The following is a 19,684-nucleotide window of genomic DNA, read 5'->3' on the forward strand; positions in this document are numbered from 1 at the left end:
ATATCTCAACAAGACTGTTTAACCATGAACATAACGTAACAAAACGCAACCACGAGGCGAAGCATTGTCTTAACATATTTATTACATTGTAAAAAGTACATTAGCTCTCATTTATTTCTATATATATATGTATAGTTATATACACATAGTCATGTCATGTCCTGTTTCCAAACAATGATATGCTCCTCAGATAACCAGAAATACCGAATGACCAATGAAGCCAGCGGAAGAATTGTGTTGGGTTGTCTCTCCTGACGTAAGGCATGTTTCCAATCCTAGTATTACCCGACCAAAACACAGACGCGTCTGTCACCTGCACTACAAAGCGTTCAAAACGGATGGACTCTCGCATTAGAAAGGATATTCCTGAAAAACCAAAAGGTGAGTGGACTTGCCTGACAGCAAAGAAGGTACAGCCCCATAAGGAGTTCCAACCTCATCCATACCATAATAAGATCAATGTTCAATAAGAACGATTTCATTTCATACTATCGGGAAAAGTGGTTACCATGGAAACGTTTGCATCTACTTTGGTAATGTTTCAGTGTAATTTTCGATGCATCGGAATTAAAGAATTCACGCCATAATTTCTTTCCCATCCCACTGTTTAAGAAGAACTGGTCTCGTTCACGTCTGGAGCGTGGACAGTGTATGGATGTGGTTGAAACCGCTGAACTCAGCCAAGGTGTTAGGGCGTCTAGCTCGAGTGTTCTCACCCTTTCACACAGTATGTTCTCAGGCCTGCTACCGCTGCTGTACAGAAGGCATCGACATGCAGAGAGTACCTTGTAGTGCGTAAGTAAGATGGAGAGCGCCCTATATCAAACCAATGCCTTCTTCTCCAGCCCCGAGCTGTCAGTATACGAGGCTGTTCACCATCTACGGGGACGAGACCAACACAACAGTTATAATGAACAAGACTAAATTAACTCAGACTGTACTCTTTAAATAATCTCTTTGTTTTAACCTTTAAAAATCTATTTGAATCAATCCGATGTGGTGCTCACATCACACACACATACAGACATACATACATGCACACCCAGAGACGTACGTTTTCCCCATACAATTTAGGCTCAATCAATCCACGTCTACACTTAGGAATGTTTTGAAAGGCTTTCAGATCCGTCTTCCGTGATCGCAGAACGTGGCGATGGTTCAAGGTGCCCTAAGTGTACGTCATCCCCCTCCTGGTTTATTTGTTCTTAAGCATTTTTTATTTCTGAGTAATAATTAAAAACCACAACAGTCTGTACTCCCCCCCCCCCCCCCCATTGAAACGCGTCACGAGAATAGAGCACGGCCCTTTCACAAAACAAAACAAGACTGATTTATTTCCCAGTGGGCTATGAATCTAAAATGTGCCGTCATTGAGCTGTACAGTTAAATACGACAGCCGACCCCCCCTCACCTAGCGTGGTAAGACATGGATATATACAAGTTGGTGCCAGTCTGGCCAAGACGTCTGCCACCGGCGATGCACTGTACATCCTATTGGCTTGACAACATGCGGTACCAAACAAAAGGGAACAGAAAAACAGAAAAATACACTTATTCACGGTCCCTTGTCGGAATTCACTAGATCATCTTTAAGCACAGACATACTAGCATGGTGAAGAGGGCCACTTTAGCAAAGCATTCTCCAGTACAAAACAATATTTGAAAAACTGTGCGTCCTTTAGAATATGGAAAACCAGAATCCTGTCAGCCTTCACCCCGCTCCCATCTTACATGATAATAACAATATGCATGATAATAATAAATAACTACTTCTCACAAGTAAAGGGCTCGCACATGACCATCGCCCGTCCCAAAAGCTATAGAGATGAGGTCGAGGCCAGGCTAGCTGTCTTATGTCGGTTGGTTTTTGGGGTGATATTTTGACGGGGTAGGGGGCGTGGCTTCACTTGTACCAGAGAGGATCCCACGTCATCAGAAATTTAAATGGAGTCGTCGGTGTTGAACAGAAAAAAAGAAAATCGACGACAAAACAAACTGAAGGAGAGTGCTGAACCCCCCCCCCCCCCCCCCCCTCACCCTCTACCCTCTACCCTCTACCAGAGGCAATGGTGGCAAAGCGAAGAAGAAGACGAGGAAGCCTCGAGACGAGAGCGACTCATTTCTCCTCGTGGGAGGGGCTGGTGGGTCGGGGGGCGACAGGGAGGAGGGGCACGGGGGAGGAGGCCTCGATCAAGGCGGGGTTTAGGATGATTGGCAGGGACATGGGGGACCCGCCCACCTGCAGGGGCAAGGCCAGGGGCTGCAGGATGAGGGGCGACTGGCTGGTGGGGGAGGGGCCCCGCGACGGAGACACCTTGACAGGGGGCGGAGTCAGCGGTGAGGGGGAGGGCCCCGGAGACGACCGAGCCGTACCTGGGGGAGAGGGGGAGGGGATTATTGTAGAGTGATATTAAAAAGCAGGTATTTAAAGTTTAAAGGTATGGAATTTTTGCCGCTAGTGGTCTCTCAATCAAAGCAACAACAAAAGGCGTAGTTTGATGAAGTGTGACTTAGCGTTGGAGCATTTGAGCAAGTAACATAACGTTCACTCGCTAACTTCCCATAAAATGAGTACCAAACATACCCAAACAGCTGTATGCACCATTAGAAAGGTGCTGTAATTCATGGTCATTAACTTTTTGAGCGTGTTGACCGAACTTTATAACGTTACCAAAGGCATTAGTGTTAGTGTTGGTAACTGACGGGGGAGTTAAGTGTTTATTTTATGCCCTAAACAATAACCCAACTAAAATGTGATAAAACCGGAGACGTTGCGCGTTTCAAACTCTTCCCAATGGATTTGTGTATCCTGCTAGCTCTAACAGTAAAGAGCAGGAGAAGTACTGCTTGGCCAGTGAAGCTCCGTTGTGGGGCTAACAAAGAAAGACTGTATACATACAGATTAAACAGACCAATCATTGTATATAATAGAGATCAACTGACTTTTGATATGTGTATATTGGTGGAAACTATGACAGCGCCTACAAAATGAGTACACGAGTACTCTGAGATTCAGACCGTGTATTCAATGAGTGTTCCAGCATTTCTTGCATCCCAAATACTGATTCTATTAAGGAATTCGGCAGCCGTCATCTCTGCAAGGAAAGACATCTTCCCACACAACTTCCTGTTAGTGTACAAGGAGAGGAGGGGCCATTCACAGAAGCTAAGTTGTCAGTGTGTCGATGAGAGGGAGAGCGAGCGAATCAATATGTTGTTACCTATTGAAAAATGCATAACATAGGTCTAGTCATTTGGGATATTTTGATGCAGAAATGTTACATATTACACCTTTAACTGCTTTAATATAGATTGATGATAAAACTTGTATTATACTTCATGGGACCATGCTTAACCGGTCCTCTAGATTGATATCGGACCTCATTGGCCTCTAGCTGGTACTCACCGTTGGCACTGGGTGAGGGGGGTCCCTGGGGGGTGGAGGGCCTGCTGGGGGTCTTTGGCTGGGCGGGGCTGCCCGGTATGCAGGAGGGGTTCTGGGGTACTGGCTGGGGGCCCTGGGGGGGGCAAGGCTGACCCCCGGGGCCAGCTGGCTGGGGAGGGTCCACCAGAAGGCTGTTGGGGGGGCCTGGATCTGGGAGGACAGGGAGGGCAGGGAAGATGATGTGAGCTTCAAGGTCTCCAGTCTGTCTCATCTCCACGGTACCTGGTGTGTGAGTGTGAGTGTGAAAGTGAGAGTGATAGTGAGAGTGATAGTGAAAGTGAGTGAGAGAGTGTGTGAGAGAGTGTGTGTGTGAGTGAATGTGCAAGTGAGTGTGTGAGTCAGTGTGAGTGAGAAAGTGTGAGACAGTGTGAGAGTATGTGTGCGTGCATGTGTGTGTGTGTGTGTGTGTGTGTGGGCACGTGCCAGTACCAGCTATGACGGTCTGCTTGAAGAGCTCCTCTCTCAGGTTGGGCAGGAAGCAGACTATGCGCTCCCAGGTGATCTCCCACAGGTCAGAGTAGCCCGTCCGGGAGTCGGAGCAGTGGAAGATCCCTGCTGTGTCCATCACCAGCAGCATGTTCTTCAGGGACTCTGGGATGGCCTCCAGCTAGGAAGGAAGCAGCAGGGACCAAGGGGCGGGGGGGTTAACCAAGCCAGGGTTGTAATGTGGACACTTTTATCCAAAGCACCCAACGATGAACTCAGATGATGAGGGCATGATGAGGCACATAGGCGATTACGGCATCTTGCGCAAGGATGCCTACAGGTAGACTGCAGGAATGAACCCTGGAACCATTCGACTGGGGGTCAAACACCTTAACCACAACACTATCCATTCCCCTGCAGCCTCAATAGTATATATCTGGAAGTCAGGGAACCCCCTATCCACACGAGGCTCGGAGCCAACTAGCAGATCAATATGTCAGTGGATGAGGCGGCTGAGCTGCTGGAGTCACGTAGTGTTGACTCTCCAATCGCTTTGGAGAGTCAAGTTGCGGATTAAAAGACGCTGGCATCCACAGTGAGGATGAAGCCGTTCAGACTCCACTGAGCGCCAGGCAGTAGATTAGGATCGTCACTAAGCGACAATTAAGCTACTTAGCAATAACTTAACGTAGGGGTCTTAAGAGATGTGTGTGAGCGGGATTTCCGTGTTGAGATATTTCATTTTTAAGGTCTTGAGTACTTGGGTTTTCTCCCCCAGCCGGCCGGATACGCCTCCCCCAGCTGCTCTTCAACAGGCTGTATCTGCGTCCTCAATGTGAGCCTCTAACCAGTAGGTAGAGAGAGCCATGGTGCGACTCACCAGCAGGTCACTGGAGCCTGCATGCATGTACTTGTCCATGAAGTCCAGAATGGTGAGCCAGAGGGCAGCGAAGGTGGGCAGGGACAGCAGGGGGGACAGGTGCTGAAGGAACACCTGGGAACAGCAAACCAGTGTCACGCGTTATCACACAGGAACTTTGAGACAAAGGTCGTTCTGGTGGTCCTGCCTGGGTGAACTAATGGTCAACCGATAGACACGTCATGTCTTGATGCACTGGAGCTAGTATGTGGTATTTGCATGTGGTAGTCGTAAAGACATTTGGCTTTCTTAACCAAATCGATTTATATGAATTATTTGTTTTAATGGTTGCTTTATAAATCAACTCGAGTGCAAGTGTGTATTTGGAATAAGGTGTGCATGATGTCCTTCAGTCGTTGTGTTTATGTGTGTCTAAGCTCAACGTGACCTTGTTTAGAAGTAATGGAATATTGAGACCATAGCTTGAATTTAAATTGGTATGTTTAAGAAAAACACAGAAGCTATGCATTTACCATCCTGCGGTTGTTTGAGTGTGTGGATGCATGTGTATACATGTGGGTATTTATGTGTGTGACGGTTTTTTACGATAAGTCGGCTAGTTGCTGCTGTGAGATGCGAAACACGTTCGCTACGTGAGACCCGAATGAAATAATGCACGTCACAAAATGAAACCTTTTTCTGCATTATTTAAAACAGGGCTTCGCCATAAGCTTTCATTTTTTTAAATGCCTCTTATAAGAAAACACGTTTGTCCGTGTGTGTGGTGCTGATAGGGTTGGGGGTGAGGTAGGGATTGGCAGGGATGAAGAGAGAGTGTAGGCGCGATAGAGTGCATTTGTGCTTGCCTGAGTGAGTGAGTGAGTGACTGAGTGAGTGAGTGAGTGAGTGAGTGAGTGACTGAGTGACTGAGTGACTGAGTGAGTGAGTGACTGAGTGACTGAGTGACTGAGTGAGTGAGTGACTGAGTGACTGAGTGACTGAGTGAGTGAGTGACTGAGTGACTGAGTGACTGAGTGACTGAGTGAGTGTTTAGTGGAACAGTGAGTGAGACCTTAGACAGCAGGGTGCAGGCCCTCATCCGGGTCTCCTCCATCCCTCCCACGTCTGCTGGGCTGATGTTGTCCAGGAGCTTGGTGAGCAAGGGGAACAGCACCTGGAGACACGCACACGCCCGCAGACATGCACACACAAACAAACACACACACACACACACACACACACACACAGAAAAACACAACATTGTTAACACTGGCTGAGGTACAATGGGGCTACATCAATCACATCCAACCAAGGCATTTAAGACACAGGTACAGAGATGAATGAAGGAGCAGGATGGCGGTTAGACATGAGGACGCCAAGACAGGTAGTCGTTAGACATTGAAGTTCAAACCCAGAATCTTTCTGCTTGGGAGTCACAACCTTTCACCCTACGACCACCACACTCGGACGAAGAGAAAGAGGACGAGCACCTTGTTGAAGCAGGACTCCCACTCGGTGGCGTCCAGCGTCTGCAGGTCGTGCACCAGCAGCGCCCTCTGCAGGTAGGTGAGCGCCTGCATGCGCACCTGCCGCCGCGTGTCACAGCACAGCCAGGCGATACCTGCCAAAAGGAGGGAGGAGGAGGAGTTATCAACCATGACCAATACCTAGGAATAAATGAGACAGCCTTATGATCTCAACATCCTATGAGAAACGCGTTGGCAGCTTTCGCATCTTACACGGCCTTACTGACTCACGCATATTCCCCCGCCAGGTATTTTCATTATTTAAATATTTAATCTGAATGTTGGGAGCTTTTACAATATGAGCCGCCGCTGTGCCCTTGGTGGGACCACGGGCGAGGTGTGAGTCGTATGAACTCGTTTGCATCCCAAACAAATATGGGGGAGATTTACACCTATGCAAATGGGTTCATAGATTGTGATGCTGAAGCGTGACTAGATGGGGTGCTGGTCAGAGGACCAACACAAATGTATGAACATGGTAGTGAAATGATCGCTCACAGCGCCTCACACAGATCCACCTGTCCGATACAGCTCCTCCAGCCAGCAGAACTAGATTTCAATATAGGAAGTTTACCGGACCAAAACCCTCTTTTATTCTTTATTGTTATTTGCATAACTTCCTTTCACATATCATATAATACATTGCAAAGCGTAAAATCGAAATGTCCTGAAGATCGGTCGTTTAATTAAGAACTAGCTAATAACAACAACTACAGGTATATATAAATAATATGTATTCATATATTAAGTACTAATGTGTTATACTACATATTAAAGGAAGTACCAATATCCAGACCTCAAGCATGATTGTATGAATATGTATTCATATAATAAGTACAAAAATATGATATATAAAGTACTATCTAATATCTAGGGCTTGCAGCATGTATATATAAATAATATGTATTCAATATTAAGTACTTATATATCATATATTCTATGAAGTACTTATATCCAGCCCTTGCAGCATGTGTATATAAATCAAATGTATTCTTAGATGAAATACATATATATATAATATGAATACTATGAGGTCCTCATATCCAGCCCTTGCAGTATGTGTCTATAAATCCTATTCTAATATGAATGACATATATAATATGAATACTATGAGGTCCTCATATCCAGCCCTTGCAGTATGTGTCTATAAATCCTATTCTTATATGAATTACATATATAATATGAATACTATGAGGTCCTCATATCCAGACCTTGCAGCAGAGGACACCAGCATCCGGTCCAGAGGGTCCGAGAGTCGGCTGCTATCTTCTTGGTGCCCTCTAGGTGGTACTGTTCCTCCGCCCAGGAGCTGTAGATGCTGGCTGCTCTGGTGTGCAGTGTGTGCATTAGGTCCAGAAGCTGCAAGATAAAGACCACAGCCCCCTGTAAGACTGGGGGATCCTCAGGCCTGTTCTGACCCTGTAGGGACCAGCTGGTCCAGGGGGGACACGGGGAGGCTGACCCCCCTCAGAGCTGAGGGACGGCGGGGAACATTTCCAGGGTTTATAGTAGAGGAGAAGTTATTTTTTAATAATATGTAGAAAGTGTATAATACTAGAGGGTCACATAAACGTGGGGTTGTACATTCAAACCGTGTCCAAACCGAAGCCATTGAACCAATGGCAAAGTAATCAATAATAGTCGCATATTCATGAATCCAAGTCTAGAGATTATGAAGTTATCTCATAGTTTGAGTGAATGCTACAGTCTTCTTACACTACGAGAGGATCATATGTAAGAGGGGTGGCACATCTGAATCAATACTATTGAAAACCAATAGCAACAGAATAAACATTAAACTTCTTATGATTCTCTTATTTATGTAAGAGCCATGTTCTCTGGGAATGTATGCCATGGAAATAGTAAAAAAATAAACATAACAAATGAACAAAAACACTCTTTCAAATCTTCATGCACATATGACAGTTTGAGCATATTTACAGCCCTCAATGAATGAGTTGTTAATCAGAGACCATAACCACCGAGTAAGAAGGTGTTAGTACAGTAAGCAATTGAGCCGTCTTCCAGTAATATCCCACGTGAGTCATGATGAGCCCCAGGTTACGGAAGTGACATAGTTGCCGTGGTAATCCCAGAAAATTGCCTTTCTTTTTGATGTCTCCCCTGCCTAAAAGCCAAATCACTTCATCGCCATAGAAACGCACATGAAATAGCAGGTGTGTCTTTTTTTTGCGTGCGAGTCTGAAGGGAGGATGTCATAACAGAAATGTCATGTCATCCAGACTTGTGCCCACACAAACACACACACCAACGAGCATGTACCACACAAAGCGTTCAGCACACCATTCAAACCAGGCCTCTGCGCTCAATAAATGACAAAGTCAAAGGGGAACCAAACACGAGCACAATCAATGGTCAGAGGTCAGCCCAATCAATGTTTACGACTGGCTAGAATCAGTTCAAGGTGCCAACGTTCTTCCAACTAATAGCAGGGCATGATTGTAGAAGCTTTTAAAATGGCACTCTTTGCCTTAATATCTGAGTAGGGCACAGGTTTCCCAAAAGATCACCTGAAGTAAAATCTCTAAAATCAATTTCAAACCAAACCTTTTTCAAATGTATCGGATTCAATGAAGAGCACTCACATGCACTTAACCTAAAGGGGAACACTGCACTAATTTAAGAGTACTGCTTCATCTAAGTGATTTGAAGAAATTGCGTTCTGCAACAACAATCTTGACTTGAAAAATCGCAGAAACCTAGACCATTGAGGTCATTGGTCCGTATATGGGTTCTTTATTGGTCTGATGCTGTGATTCTCTGATTTTTGTTCTGTAATATTGCTGGAAATAAAGATGATATTCGTTTTTTTAAAAAACACACGCAGATTCTCCCTTTTAAATCAAAAAGTGAAGGTCATCTTTTGGGAAAACTGCGAGTCCCAGACAGAAGAATAAAGTGAATATATAGCACAAGTATATATATATATATTTTTAAAATAAATATATGAATACTTGTTAGGATATAGGAGATAAGATATAGGAGGGTAAGGAGGGCCGTGGTACTTACATCCTGACTAACCTGTAAAGACACCGTGTGGTAGCTGGCGGGCACGCTGTCGTCCTCTTCCTCGTCGCTATGGGAACGCGAGGGCCGATGGCCACCCCCCCTGTTCGTGCCCTTCCGCCCGTTGCCGGACCCGCCATCTTTCTCTCGACCGCCCATCTTCTTCCTCAGGCGAGATTTAGACGAGTCGTACTTCTTCTTCTTGTCGTGGCTACGGTAGCCTGGTTGCGGACAAAGACACGAGATTAATACTACAAAGTACCATGTTAATAGATGCCTACTAGTAAACTCCCCCCCAGGAAACGGGCTGAATGAATGAACAAAGGGAGGGTTCAGCAATGTCATCTGAGGCTGAAAGACAATGGCAGCAGTAAAACACTGGCTTTTGATTGTTCCGAGCCTAGCTTCTAAGTCCCGGTGGATAAAAGTGCCTGCTTATGTCTTAATGTAAATGTAAACTAAACAAACTGAAAGAATGTCTGTATCTGTTCAAATAATCGTTCACAAAAAACGAATAGGCCGCAATGTAAGAAGTGACACGGTAAAGTGTTGAAAGATAAACCATCCCTCTTAAATAAAGCAAACCCACACACATGTCCCATCATGCTGTGGGGCTCTTCCCACTTAGAGCCGTTTTGGAACAGAAGATTCGACAACACAAGGACTCCCAAAAAGCAGAGCCTGTTTCCATCCAGCCTTTCCATCAGCGCTACGCTGAGCTTAGCACGACGCTTAGCTCGAGGCTTCCACGGGCCCCGCGCTTCATGTCTGAGCGTGTCGTAACGCACACGTGTGCGTACATGTGTGTGATGTGTAAGGCTGTGTTGACAGCTTGTATCTAGTGCTGGGGGGGGTATAAGGCCTGAATAGCGGGAGTAGTCTGCGTAAAGCCAAAAAGTGTCGTACTGCCATTCTCCGCTGAGTTTAATCCTGTCTTACTGTAAAGATCAGAGGCGGCGCACGGGGGGATGAATGAACAGAGGACGGATGAAGGATGGGAGAGGCATGGTTGGGGAGGGGGGAGGCTGAGACATGGGAGGAGGGGAGAAGGTCGTAGGGAGAGAGAGGACAGGGATTTGAGAGCCGAGGAGAGACCTTTGACCCAAAGAGCGCCTATAGAGCTATAGTGGACATTATTTTATCATTATTGGGTAATTGTTATCTTATTGTATGCCAGGTTTATGAGATAAAGATGGTTGGCCCGGCGTCTGCTTTGTGATTGACTCCTATTATAAAAAAAAAAAACTAAAAAAAAAATATTTATTTATTTATCCAACTACCATAAACATTATTTCTGTCATTATTTAACATGTTTTTGTTTATATTTATGCATTCAATTCGTTTTTAATGAATATCAAGTTTGCAACATTAGGTAGGAACTAAAGTTAAATTTCCGTGGCACATGCACACTTTAAGGTGGAACAGCTAATTCAGGTTTAACAGCCAAAGCATGTGTGCGGACATTATTCTCAGATTCCCCGTGTTTTCATTCAAGAAGTAACTTAGTTGAGCGGAGGAGTTTATAAGATGTTTTAACTTTTGGGCATTTTGAACCGGGTGTATTTGCGGAAGAAACCTCATTCCCTTATGTTTATGTGCAGCAATGCACATAAATGCAATTTTTTTACCTTTACCTTTTACAGTACGTGAACGTGTCCATTTTAACATTGTCATACTGTGTAGTTCGACGGTGGATATTGCAGTGGATGATTGTGGACGGTGAGATGAAAAGGAGCTGTAATAAATCCATCAGTATCGAGAACCAGTGTCGTTTGTGATATATATATATATCAAGTATTGTTTTCATATCTGAAAGATGGCTGAAATATTTTCCAGAACATGTGGACATCATGGAAAGTGAGATAGAGGACAGACTGGAAGGACAACACACGCACACGCACACACACACAAAGAGAGAGCCAGAGAGAGACATAGAGACAGATGAGGAGGCGGTCTTGTCGTGTCGTTTAAAATGTGCCTCTGCCATTTTAAATTAAAAAGGGAGGCTGGGCTTGTGATTGGAGGAGGCCCCCAGAGGTCCATGACTGAAGCGTGTTGGCATGGGCTCGGCGCGGCCTGCCAGAACCCAAGGAGCATCGGAAGATCCGGAGGTCCGCTTTGAAGTGAGCTATTAATTACCCACAGGCCACCGTAGGAATAGTTCAGCGCCGACTCCCGGGACCCAAGGTCAATGCGGCGCCTAATGTCAAGGTCGTTCCCAGGGGTGTTGAGCGGGGCTTCCCGCGGTTGCTAGCGCATTTGCTTTGACGACCATCTTATTTATTTATTTAGAGCGGTAGACACCTCTTAATGTCTTCACGCCACGGAGTAGACTACAGTCCCTTTGTGATTCAAAAGTCGACGGTGAACTCATGGACTACATTCTGAAAATAAGTAGTAGTGGAAGTAGTGGGAGAGGTGGACCGAGATGTGTCCGCTTTGTTCTCCACGAGGCTTACGAGCCAGGGGCTGGAGGACTGCCAGTGTCTTCTGGTGGGGGCGCATTAGACACGCTGGCTTTAAAAGGTTGAAAACCCGGCGATAATGGGAGGTGGGATATGGATATCGATGTGCAACCATACCGCGCATATCCAGGAGGAATGTTCATCAGAGGAGGTAAGGTTGTTACAGCTTAGGGCTTTTCTGTAGTTTACCGGATGAGACCAACAGATTTATTGGCTGGTCGCAAGGTTCTCGGAATTGTAGGGCGTAAGTTGAGCACAGATATATATAGATATAGAGTTATATGTTATATTCATAAGATATTCATATGTAATATTTATACACATGTATATGTAATATTTATACATGATATTTTGTTTCAAGTATCCTAGTCATCACCTATTTATTACTATTATTACTATGACTACATAACCTAGTCTAGATTTTTTTCCTATTATTACGCCCCATTAAGGAACAACAAAGTGATTTAGGGGACGTGTCATTAAGGACTTATGTATGTCCCTCTATGACTTGGAAAGAGCCAAACATTAAATAGCATAACAAATATTATTCAACCTAGTTATAATCCCGTCTTAAACATGGTCAGGAAGCTGCAGCCATGAAGGAACATCAAACCCACACCCTCCCACCTCCTCCTCCTGGTCAATCTCACCTCCGTTGAGGCTGGCCTCCACGAACACGCGGATGGCCTTGACGCACAGCTCAAAGTTGTCGGGGGTGACGTGGGCGGCGTCGCGCACGATGAAGGACAGCGTCTCCACGCACTTGATGAGGGACTTGGTGTCGTGCTGGCCCAGGTCCTGGCCCAGGGTCAGGCTGTACTGGTTCACCAGGGGGCTGTGCAGGGGGGCGGTGGTTGACACTTTGGGGGGGATCAGGGTAGAGGAGCCTGCCTTGGTGGTCGCCAGCTCCAGGTCGTCCCTACCAACCTGCGAGCGGATAGGCCGAGGGGAGAGTGGAGTGTTTATACACACCTTTCAGACACAAAGGACCTTTATATTTGGTAATAATATGTTAAATAATAATTTTTTTTAATCCATTACACTTCAAATATCAATCATCATTAAATAGAATCCAGCATAATATAGAAAAATATACCACAATGCATAGAAAAACGTACCGAAATATATAAAATGTGGTATTGGGTCACTGTGTAAATGTCTTGTATCTGATTAAGCTGTTACATTTACACTGATTTACATACATTTACACCACTGCTGAAGGGAAACCGACTGATTGACTTTCACTCACCACCAGCCAGCCGCTGCTGCTGGCCACGTCTACGTCGGTGATGGAGCGCGGCATGCGGGCCCGGCCGTGGTCGGTGTACACCTCAGAGTCTGAGGTGTAGCCCCGGTCCCGGTTCACCTCGCTGGGCTGGTGGGACGACAGCTCGCTATCGGACAGGGCGCCTGTGCAGAGGTGGGGACAAACAGCAGCACTCTGATTAGAACTGAAGTATCACTTCAAACAAGACACAAAGAGAGGAGGAGATAAAGAGGAAATAAGTCAGAAAATGTAAAGGAATTGACAAAAAGGGGGAAAGTTGGAAAAGAAGAAGAAAAAGTAAGAAAGATTACAGAGAAAAAGAAACAAAAGAAAAGATGGATACAAAAAAGACAAGTGGAAAACTTTTAAGTTCAAGCAAGTGAGAGAAAGAAAAAAAGACAATTAAGGAAAACAAGGAAAAGGGACGAAACTACAACCAATCAAAGCCTAGCCGGAGCAGCAGCAGTGTTACCGGTGTCGTGGTCAGAGCTGATGGAGGCCAGGCGGAAGGACGCGGGGGGTCTGACCCCAGCCCCGATGCACTCCAGCAGGGAGAACAGGGTGTACCAGTCCTCTGTGCAGTGGATGTTGGCCGCATTGGTCTTGAGCAGCTCGTGGAGGCCATAGGCCACCTCGCGGCTCACCCTGGCAAGGACGTTGGGCTTCATCATCAGCAGGAGACGCAGGGACAGCAGCACCTGAGCGCCAGAGAGGGGGAGGACATGCAACTTTCGGTCAATCCTGACAGACACAGAAATCGGACCCTGAATATTGCGTTTTACCTGTTCAGGGGGACATTGTACTAAATGTTAGAGACGTTAGGTTGTCATTCAACGCGTTTAAGAAACGAGGAGAAGGAATGAGGAGAAGGAGAGGATCGCATCAGTTCCTGTACTGGGATGGTTCAATCCCTCCCCGATCAAGATACTGCATCCCGTCAACCACATTACGATATTGCATATTGTAAAGCGAGGGGTGATACAAATCGTTGAAAGCATTTCATTTGAGCTGAGAATGTTTTAGCATGTGTGTGATTGCTACTTGTATCCGAACTGTCAAAGTCATTCCGGACCTGCAATCATCTTTTAATGACGAGAATCCATTCGGGGAATATTCCCTGAATATGACTCCATCTTGGCCGGGTTCAGTTGGAGTTCAGGCTCCCAATCAGAGGGAGGGGAGAGAAAGGATATGGAGGGAACACATGGTGGGGGCGGGAACACACGGCGCCACGCCGACCATGAGATCCTATCACGGCCCTCTGTTCCATTCCAACTTAAGGTCAACAATAGATAACCCCCGCCCTGCCGCCTTACATAATCACCCCCTTCGGACCCGCCTCCTCAAACTACCAGATACGATAACTCTCGCAGACAGGACTTTGTTTTGAAACGTTACGCAATTTATTTTCTATCATAATAAACGCTTACTTTGCCGTGTTATCTTCAAAGGAGATGGCCGGGGCCGGGAGTTGTGTTTGGTAAGTTAAACAACAGATCTATTAGGATAGCGTGCTTGGTTCTTAGGAGCTACCAAAGGACAACAGAAGTGGGGTAATCAGCCAGCATTGCAGGATGTTGCATAACACCGTTGCTATGCCCGAATCGTAGATTGAGGAGAAAGACCTTTTCCCGACACTACATTATTACACATATAGCAAGGACATTAGTGCGCTACGATGTATGGTGTACGATGTAGGATGTTGGTGTATAACCCGACTTAAGAAGTCGGGCTTTTAACCAAAAAAAACTGTTACACGCCTAGCTCGAGTCAAAACGAGCGCATGGAAGACATCTCCATATACTGCGACTCCAGCACAATCAGGAGTTAGAGTCTCAGGAGTTAGTATCAGGAGTAACAGTCTACGGGGTTACATTCTCAGGAGTTAGTCTACGGCGTTAGTCTATTGCGTTACAGTCTGTCTACGGCGTTACAGTCTACGTACGGCGTCACAGTCTACGTACGGCGTCACAGTCTACGGCGTCACAGTCTCAGGCGTCACAGTCTCAGGCGTTACAGTCTCAGCCAAAGAGCGTTATTCCTCCATTTGGCTACATAGATTGAGTGCTGAATCCATCAGCTCATCGTTTTTGTTGTTGCATTGTTTGCTCCCCGGGTGATGTCTAGAAGCTCCCCGATGTGTGTCGGTCTCAGGAGGTGTTGTAGGGGTACGCGTTGGGCGCGCGTTGGCGTACCTGGGAGCTGATGTCGTCGCGCCGCAGCAGGCGGATGGCCAGGCGCAGCAGGCCTACGACGGCCCGCTCCACCAGGAAGCAGCTCTCGGTGGCGTGCACACACAGGTGGCACAGGTGCTCACGCACGGTCTGCCATACGCACGCCACACGGTCCCTGGTGAGGGGGAGGGCAGGGGGGAGAGAGAGAGGGAGAGGAAAAGTGAGAGCGGGGGGAGGGAGAGGGAACAAGGAGGAATCAAAGAGTGTGTGAGAATGAGTCACAGGTTGTGGTTGTTGGCATTGTTACAGAGATGTCTCGCTGCCAAAGTGTTGACTTTGAACTGGAAAATGGTTGCCTCTAAAACCTGAGCTGTTGATTTTGAACAAGTCCCAGGTACTTCGTACAATCACAAAGGTCCATAGTCTCAACTACAGTCCTCATTGAGGAAACCCTCATAACCGACCACCTGCTAATTATTGACCCATCTGAATACATCAAGCATGTCATAGTAAAATAAAAAAAATCGAACAGAAACTAATCATTAAATAGTTAGAAAGTAATATGAATGATCTATTGCTGTCGAGTGTCTTTTTCCAAAAAGAGATAGATTATAGATTTAGATACATATTTTTAAGAATAGTTGGTTATTGCATTAAACATCAGAAGTTCAAGATGCATATATATTGTCCCTGGTTACCTTTCAAGAAGACCTCAGAAGGACTAGAATGTTGAAACGTGTCGACCAATCGTGACTCACCTGTTCTCCATGACGATGCGGAGCAGCATCTCCAGACAGAAGGCCGCGTCCTCCTCGTCATACGTCTCCTCGTCAGGAGTCACAGATATCAGTGCCTGGGCAGGGACGAGGGTTCGGGTTAAACAGCCTTCACCTGCAAGGCGTTTTTCTGCGTTTCCGTCACTCACAGGACCAATGTATCTCGATCTTGTGCTTATAAAAAGACCTAATGGTTTTAAGTTGGGCCGGTCACAGTTGTGCTTCCGTTTTACATCTGCCAATTCAGCGCCTATGCACTGTCAGCATCCCTAGAGGAAGAAAACACTGAAATAGGGGGCACCTTGAACGAGGAACATGCGACAGTACCTTCATCAGTTCCTGCAGAGACTCCACTTGGAGGAATTTACTCTCCGTCATCAGTTTCTCTGGGTCGCATTGCTGTGGGAAAAAAGAGATGAGACACCTTACAGAACGGAAAGAAACATTCAGTGAGTTTACATGCACACAGGAAACTCACAGAAGTGTGACTGGCAGACTGTGCAGAAGTCGCACCTCCCGGCTACACGCAATGTTTACAACTTCTCGGGGGGGTGGATTTGCCGACATACAGGCAAAGCGTTTGACCAATTGCAACAGAGCAGACCAGGCTCCTCGGGAGGGGTGCCTTAAAGCGACATGATACAGAACCGAACGTTTTTGAAAGATGCTGAAATTGGTTATGCCGAAATGAACAGTGTGAGAATAGTAAGCGGTATGTTTCACATACAGGCATGTAACCCTATTCTAGTAGTACCCCCAAATGCAATTATTTACCCTAAAAAAAGCATGATTTAAGATACCTAGGTGAGCAGATCATCATCCAATATTTGCCATGTTATCCTGGCACAGGGTTTCAGGCAGTTTCGTGTCCGTTTTGTTTAGCGGATAGGAAACAAAGCCAGCGTAAACAACACAGCCAGCCGCTGGGTGCGAGCCTCTCCCACCCCATACCTTGATGCAGAGGATGGCGGCCTGCTTGGCCTCCTGGTTCTCGGTGGAGGGACCCCTGTGTCCGGACTGCTCGGCTCCGCTCAGCGTGAGCCAGTTCACGAAGCTCAACACGGCCGACTCACCGCTGAGGTGGAGAGGGGAGAAGACCATGATGCACTGAACAAGAGCACTAGTTTTTTGTCCTTCAGCTTTCTGCTGTCCTTCTGTTTTTGTCTCTCATTAGAAATCATATATTTTTTTGTTTACAACAAAATATATATAGGGTTGCATAAGTATCGTATTATTTACCGGTTTGAAGGCGTTTCTACTCTCTGAAGGGAAATCTTTCCATTTGGCTCCACAAAGTCCTCAACCTGAGGGTCAAAATACACCATGCAGTTCAGAACTGACCAGCAGGTGGCAGTCTAACACACATAAACCCCCTTTCAGTCAGAGAGATCAATTCTACAACACAAAAAAATGACAACCATGGCTCCAACAGAAACAACTATATAAGTATGCTATTTTGCAGACAGAGTACGGTAATGGGGGTAACCTCTGTTGTTAGCATGGCTAATGAGATCAACAGAGCGCTAGCGTCATCCACCATGCTAACAACCAAGCTAGCACTGCTGTCCTCCACCTCCATTATGCTCACACAGCTAATGCTGCTTTCCCACCCTCCTGCATGCTAACAAAAGAGCTAACGGTAGCATCAACACCCCCATCATGCTAACAACAGAGCAAGTGCTAGCATCCCCACCTCCACCATGGCCTTGGGCAGGAGCTCCGCCCTGAAGAGCTGCAGCATGGAGTCCATGATGTTCTTCCAGCCCTCCCGCAAGATGTCGCCGTGGCGATGGGCCAGGTGGAACACCGTCTTGGCGGCAAGCTGGGCCTTACCGTTGCTGCCAAACACTGTTGGAAGGTTCTCCACCGACTAGGGTAATGACAAACACACAACGTTAATGCCATTTACTATTTTGTAATTTTACCCAAAGTGCTTTACAGGGAATACAAATACATCTTCCTAAGGATCAGGTAGGGGTGATGGGGTTTCTTTCAAAGATGCCTCAGTTAGACTGTGGACATTGGGGTTTGAATTCAGAACCTTTTGACATGCCAACTGTTAAATCTGATGCCCTCTACTACTGTGTCGTTATGAATAGTTACCATTATATGAATATGTTGGTAGTCCTGTGTTACTCAACTGGTAGAGCATGGGATTAACATTACAAGGTTTAAGATCATATTGAGGCCACCTCATGGCATCTATCACACATTATAACCATCTAATAATAAGTATCTTTGTTGCACAATGAAGTATATATATTTGTATTTATTAGATTCCGTATTGGGAACCTAGCTCTCCCTCATCAGCGGGACAACCTCCAGCCCTTCTCCTGTACAACCCTTTCCCTCAGTGCCATGACCCTTCCATTCCATGGATGTGGAACGTCAGTTCAGGTGGACGTGTTGGTCCCTCTCACCTCGCTGCTCAGAGTGGTGAACTTGCAGAGGGAGATGATCAGGTTGTCAAACACGTCGCTGAAGCCATAGTGAGCAGAGATCATCGCACATTTCCTACGAGACAACACAGACAAGGGAAATGATTAAAACTTTCTAAAGGTGCAGTGTGTGATATTTAGTGGCATCTAGAGCGGTGAGGTTGCAGATTGCAAACAACTTAATACCCCCACTTGCCTCTCTCTTTCCAACGACATAGGAGAAGCTATGGTGGCCTGTACTGGCCTGAAAAGATGTTCTCATCGTCTATGACAGCATTGGCTAGGGATTTTATTATGTTGTTAAGTAAGTAAAACTATAGGTCAGAACTTACAAGTTAGATAGTTTAGTTACATAGTCTGTAAATCAATAGTTTACAGGTTTGACAGCAATAATGATAAAAAAAAAATGCCAGCACGTCCGACCGTTGCACTCTAGAAACATGGCGGTGCAATATAGCAGAACATCCCCTTTGTGGAAGAGGACCCAGGTCATAAAACACTTATGACCATATCACATCACATTTCTGCCAAGTCCTTTCCGCTTGATACCACAAATGTATATACACAAACTACATCTCTAACTCACTAGAAATTATGTTAACTGTCATTGTACTGGAAACAATGTGTTCAATGACAAATAGAGCTGGAACAATTGTATAATATGGTATGATATTTGTGACAGAGTTTGACACATATTGAAAGATATTGGTCTGTACGGTCCGACTGGAGAATCCATGATCAGTTATCCAGCACACGTCAGCCGGCCCTGCGTCAGCTACATCCAGTCGAGTTGGGTACCTGAAGCCGGCGATGGCCTTCTGGATGATGGTGTCGTCCAGGCTCTTGTCGAACACGTAGGAGAGGGCGGCGATGGTGGGCCCCCAGGTCATGGAGAACAGGTCGTGGTCGTAGCTCCCCGGGGGCAGCGAGAGGAAGAGACCCTCGGACGTGGCCCCCCGGTGGAGCAGCACGCTCCACACATAGTTCTCCTTCACCAGGCCCGACTGCTCGTCTGGCATCACAATCTCGTCCGTCCTGGTGGTGGGGGGGGGGAGAGAGAAGGGTGAACCGTGAAACAGTGCCAGGCGGTGGCCCAGTGCAACGCTTTGGTTCAAAGCAACTTGTAAGTGAGGCTGAGAAGAACGATGTGTGTTTGTGTGTATGTGTACATCCACAACCAACATACAATCAAAATTGGAGCAGCTAAAAGAGAAGGCTTTGGTGCTGCACCAGCGAGTTGGAAAAAAAACACAACTAGAGCGAGTGCAGAGCAGCACTAGG

The 19,684-nt window shown here is 46.3% G+C and overlaps 1 protein-coding gene across 4 annotated transcripts in view; it reads right to left on the reverse strand.

The window, feature by feature from the left end:
- Window positions 1–62: 62 nt before the first annotated feature.
- The window catches only part of gbf1 (golgi brefeldin A resistant guanine nucleotide exchange factor 1), a 79,390-nt gene continuing 59,768 nt past the window's right edge, over window positions 63–19,684 (reverse strand). For 2 of the 4 annotated variants that reach the window (XM_060073441.1, XM_060073444.1), the window contains 19 exons: window positions 19,202–19,438; window positions 18,386–18,479; window positions 17,659–17,835; window positions 17,205–17,269; window positions 16,917–17,040; window positions 16,293–16,364; window positions 15,948–16,042; window positions 15,211–15,364; window positions 13,488–13,713; window positions 12,998–13,158; window positions 12,399–12,675; window positions 9,287–9,504; window positions 7,468–7,615; window positions 6,221–6,351; window positions 5,803–5,904; window positions 4,752–4,865; window positions 3,875–4,052; window positions 3,407–3,667; window positions 63–2,373 (listed from right to left, as the gene is read on the reverse strand). In XM_060073441.1, the coding sequence (XP_059929424.1) occupies window positions 2,117–2,373; window positions 3,407–3,667; window positions 3,875–4,052; window positions 4,752–4,865; window positions 5,803–5,904; window positions 6,221–6,351; window positions 7,468–7,615; window positions 9,287–9,504; window positions 12,399–12,675; window positions 12,998–13,158; window positions 13,488–13,713; window positions 15,211–15,364; window positions 15,948–16,042; window positions 16,293–16,364; window positions 16,917–17,040; window positions 17,205–17,269; window positions 17,659–17,835; window positions 18,386–18,479; window positions 19,202–19,438 (3,091 nt within the window). In that variant the 3' untranslated portion in view covers window positions 63–2,116. The remainder of the gene's footprint in view (window positions 2,374–3,406; window positions 3,668–3,874; window positions 4,053–4,751; window positions 4,866–5,802; window positions 5,905–6,220; window positions 6,352–7,467; window positions 7,616–9,286; window positions 9,505–12,398; window positions 12,676–12,997; window positions 13,159–13,487; window positions 13,714–15,210; window positions 15,365–15,947; window positions 16,043–16,292; window positions 16,365–16,916; window positions 17,041–17,204; window positions 17,270–17,658; window positions 17,836–18,385; window positions 18,480–19,201; window positions 19,439–19,684) is intronic. The other 2 variants (XM_060073442.1, XM_060073443.1) reach the window with 2 other exon arrangements.

The sequence above is a fragment of the Gadus macrocephalus genome, chromosome 15, assembly GCF_031168955.1.
Source record: "Gadus macrocephalus chromosome 15, ASM3116895v1".
NCBI lineage: Eukaryota > Metazoa > Chordata > Actinopteri > Gadiformes > Gadidae > Gadus > Gadus macrocephalus.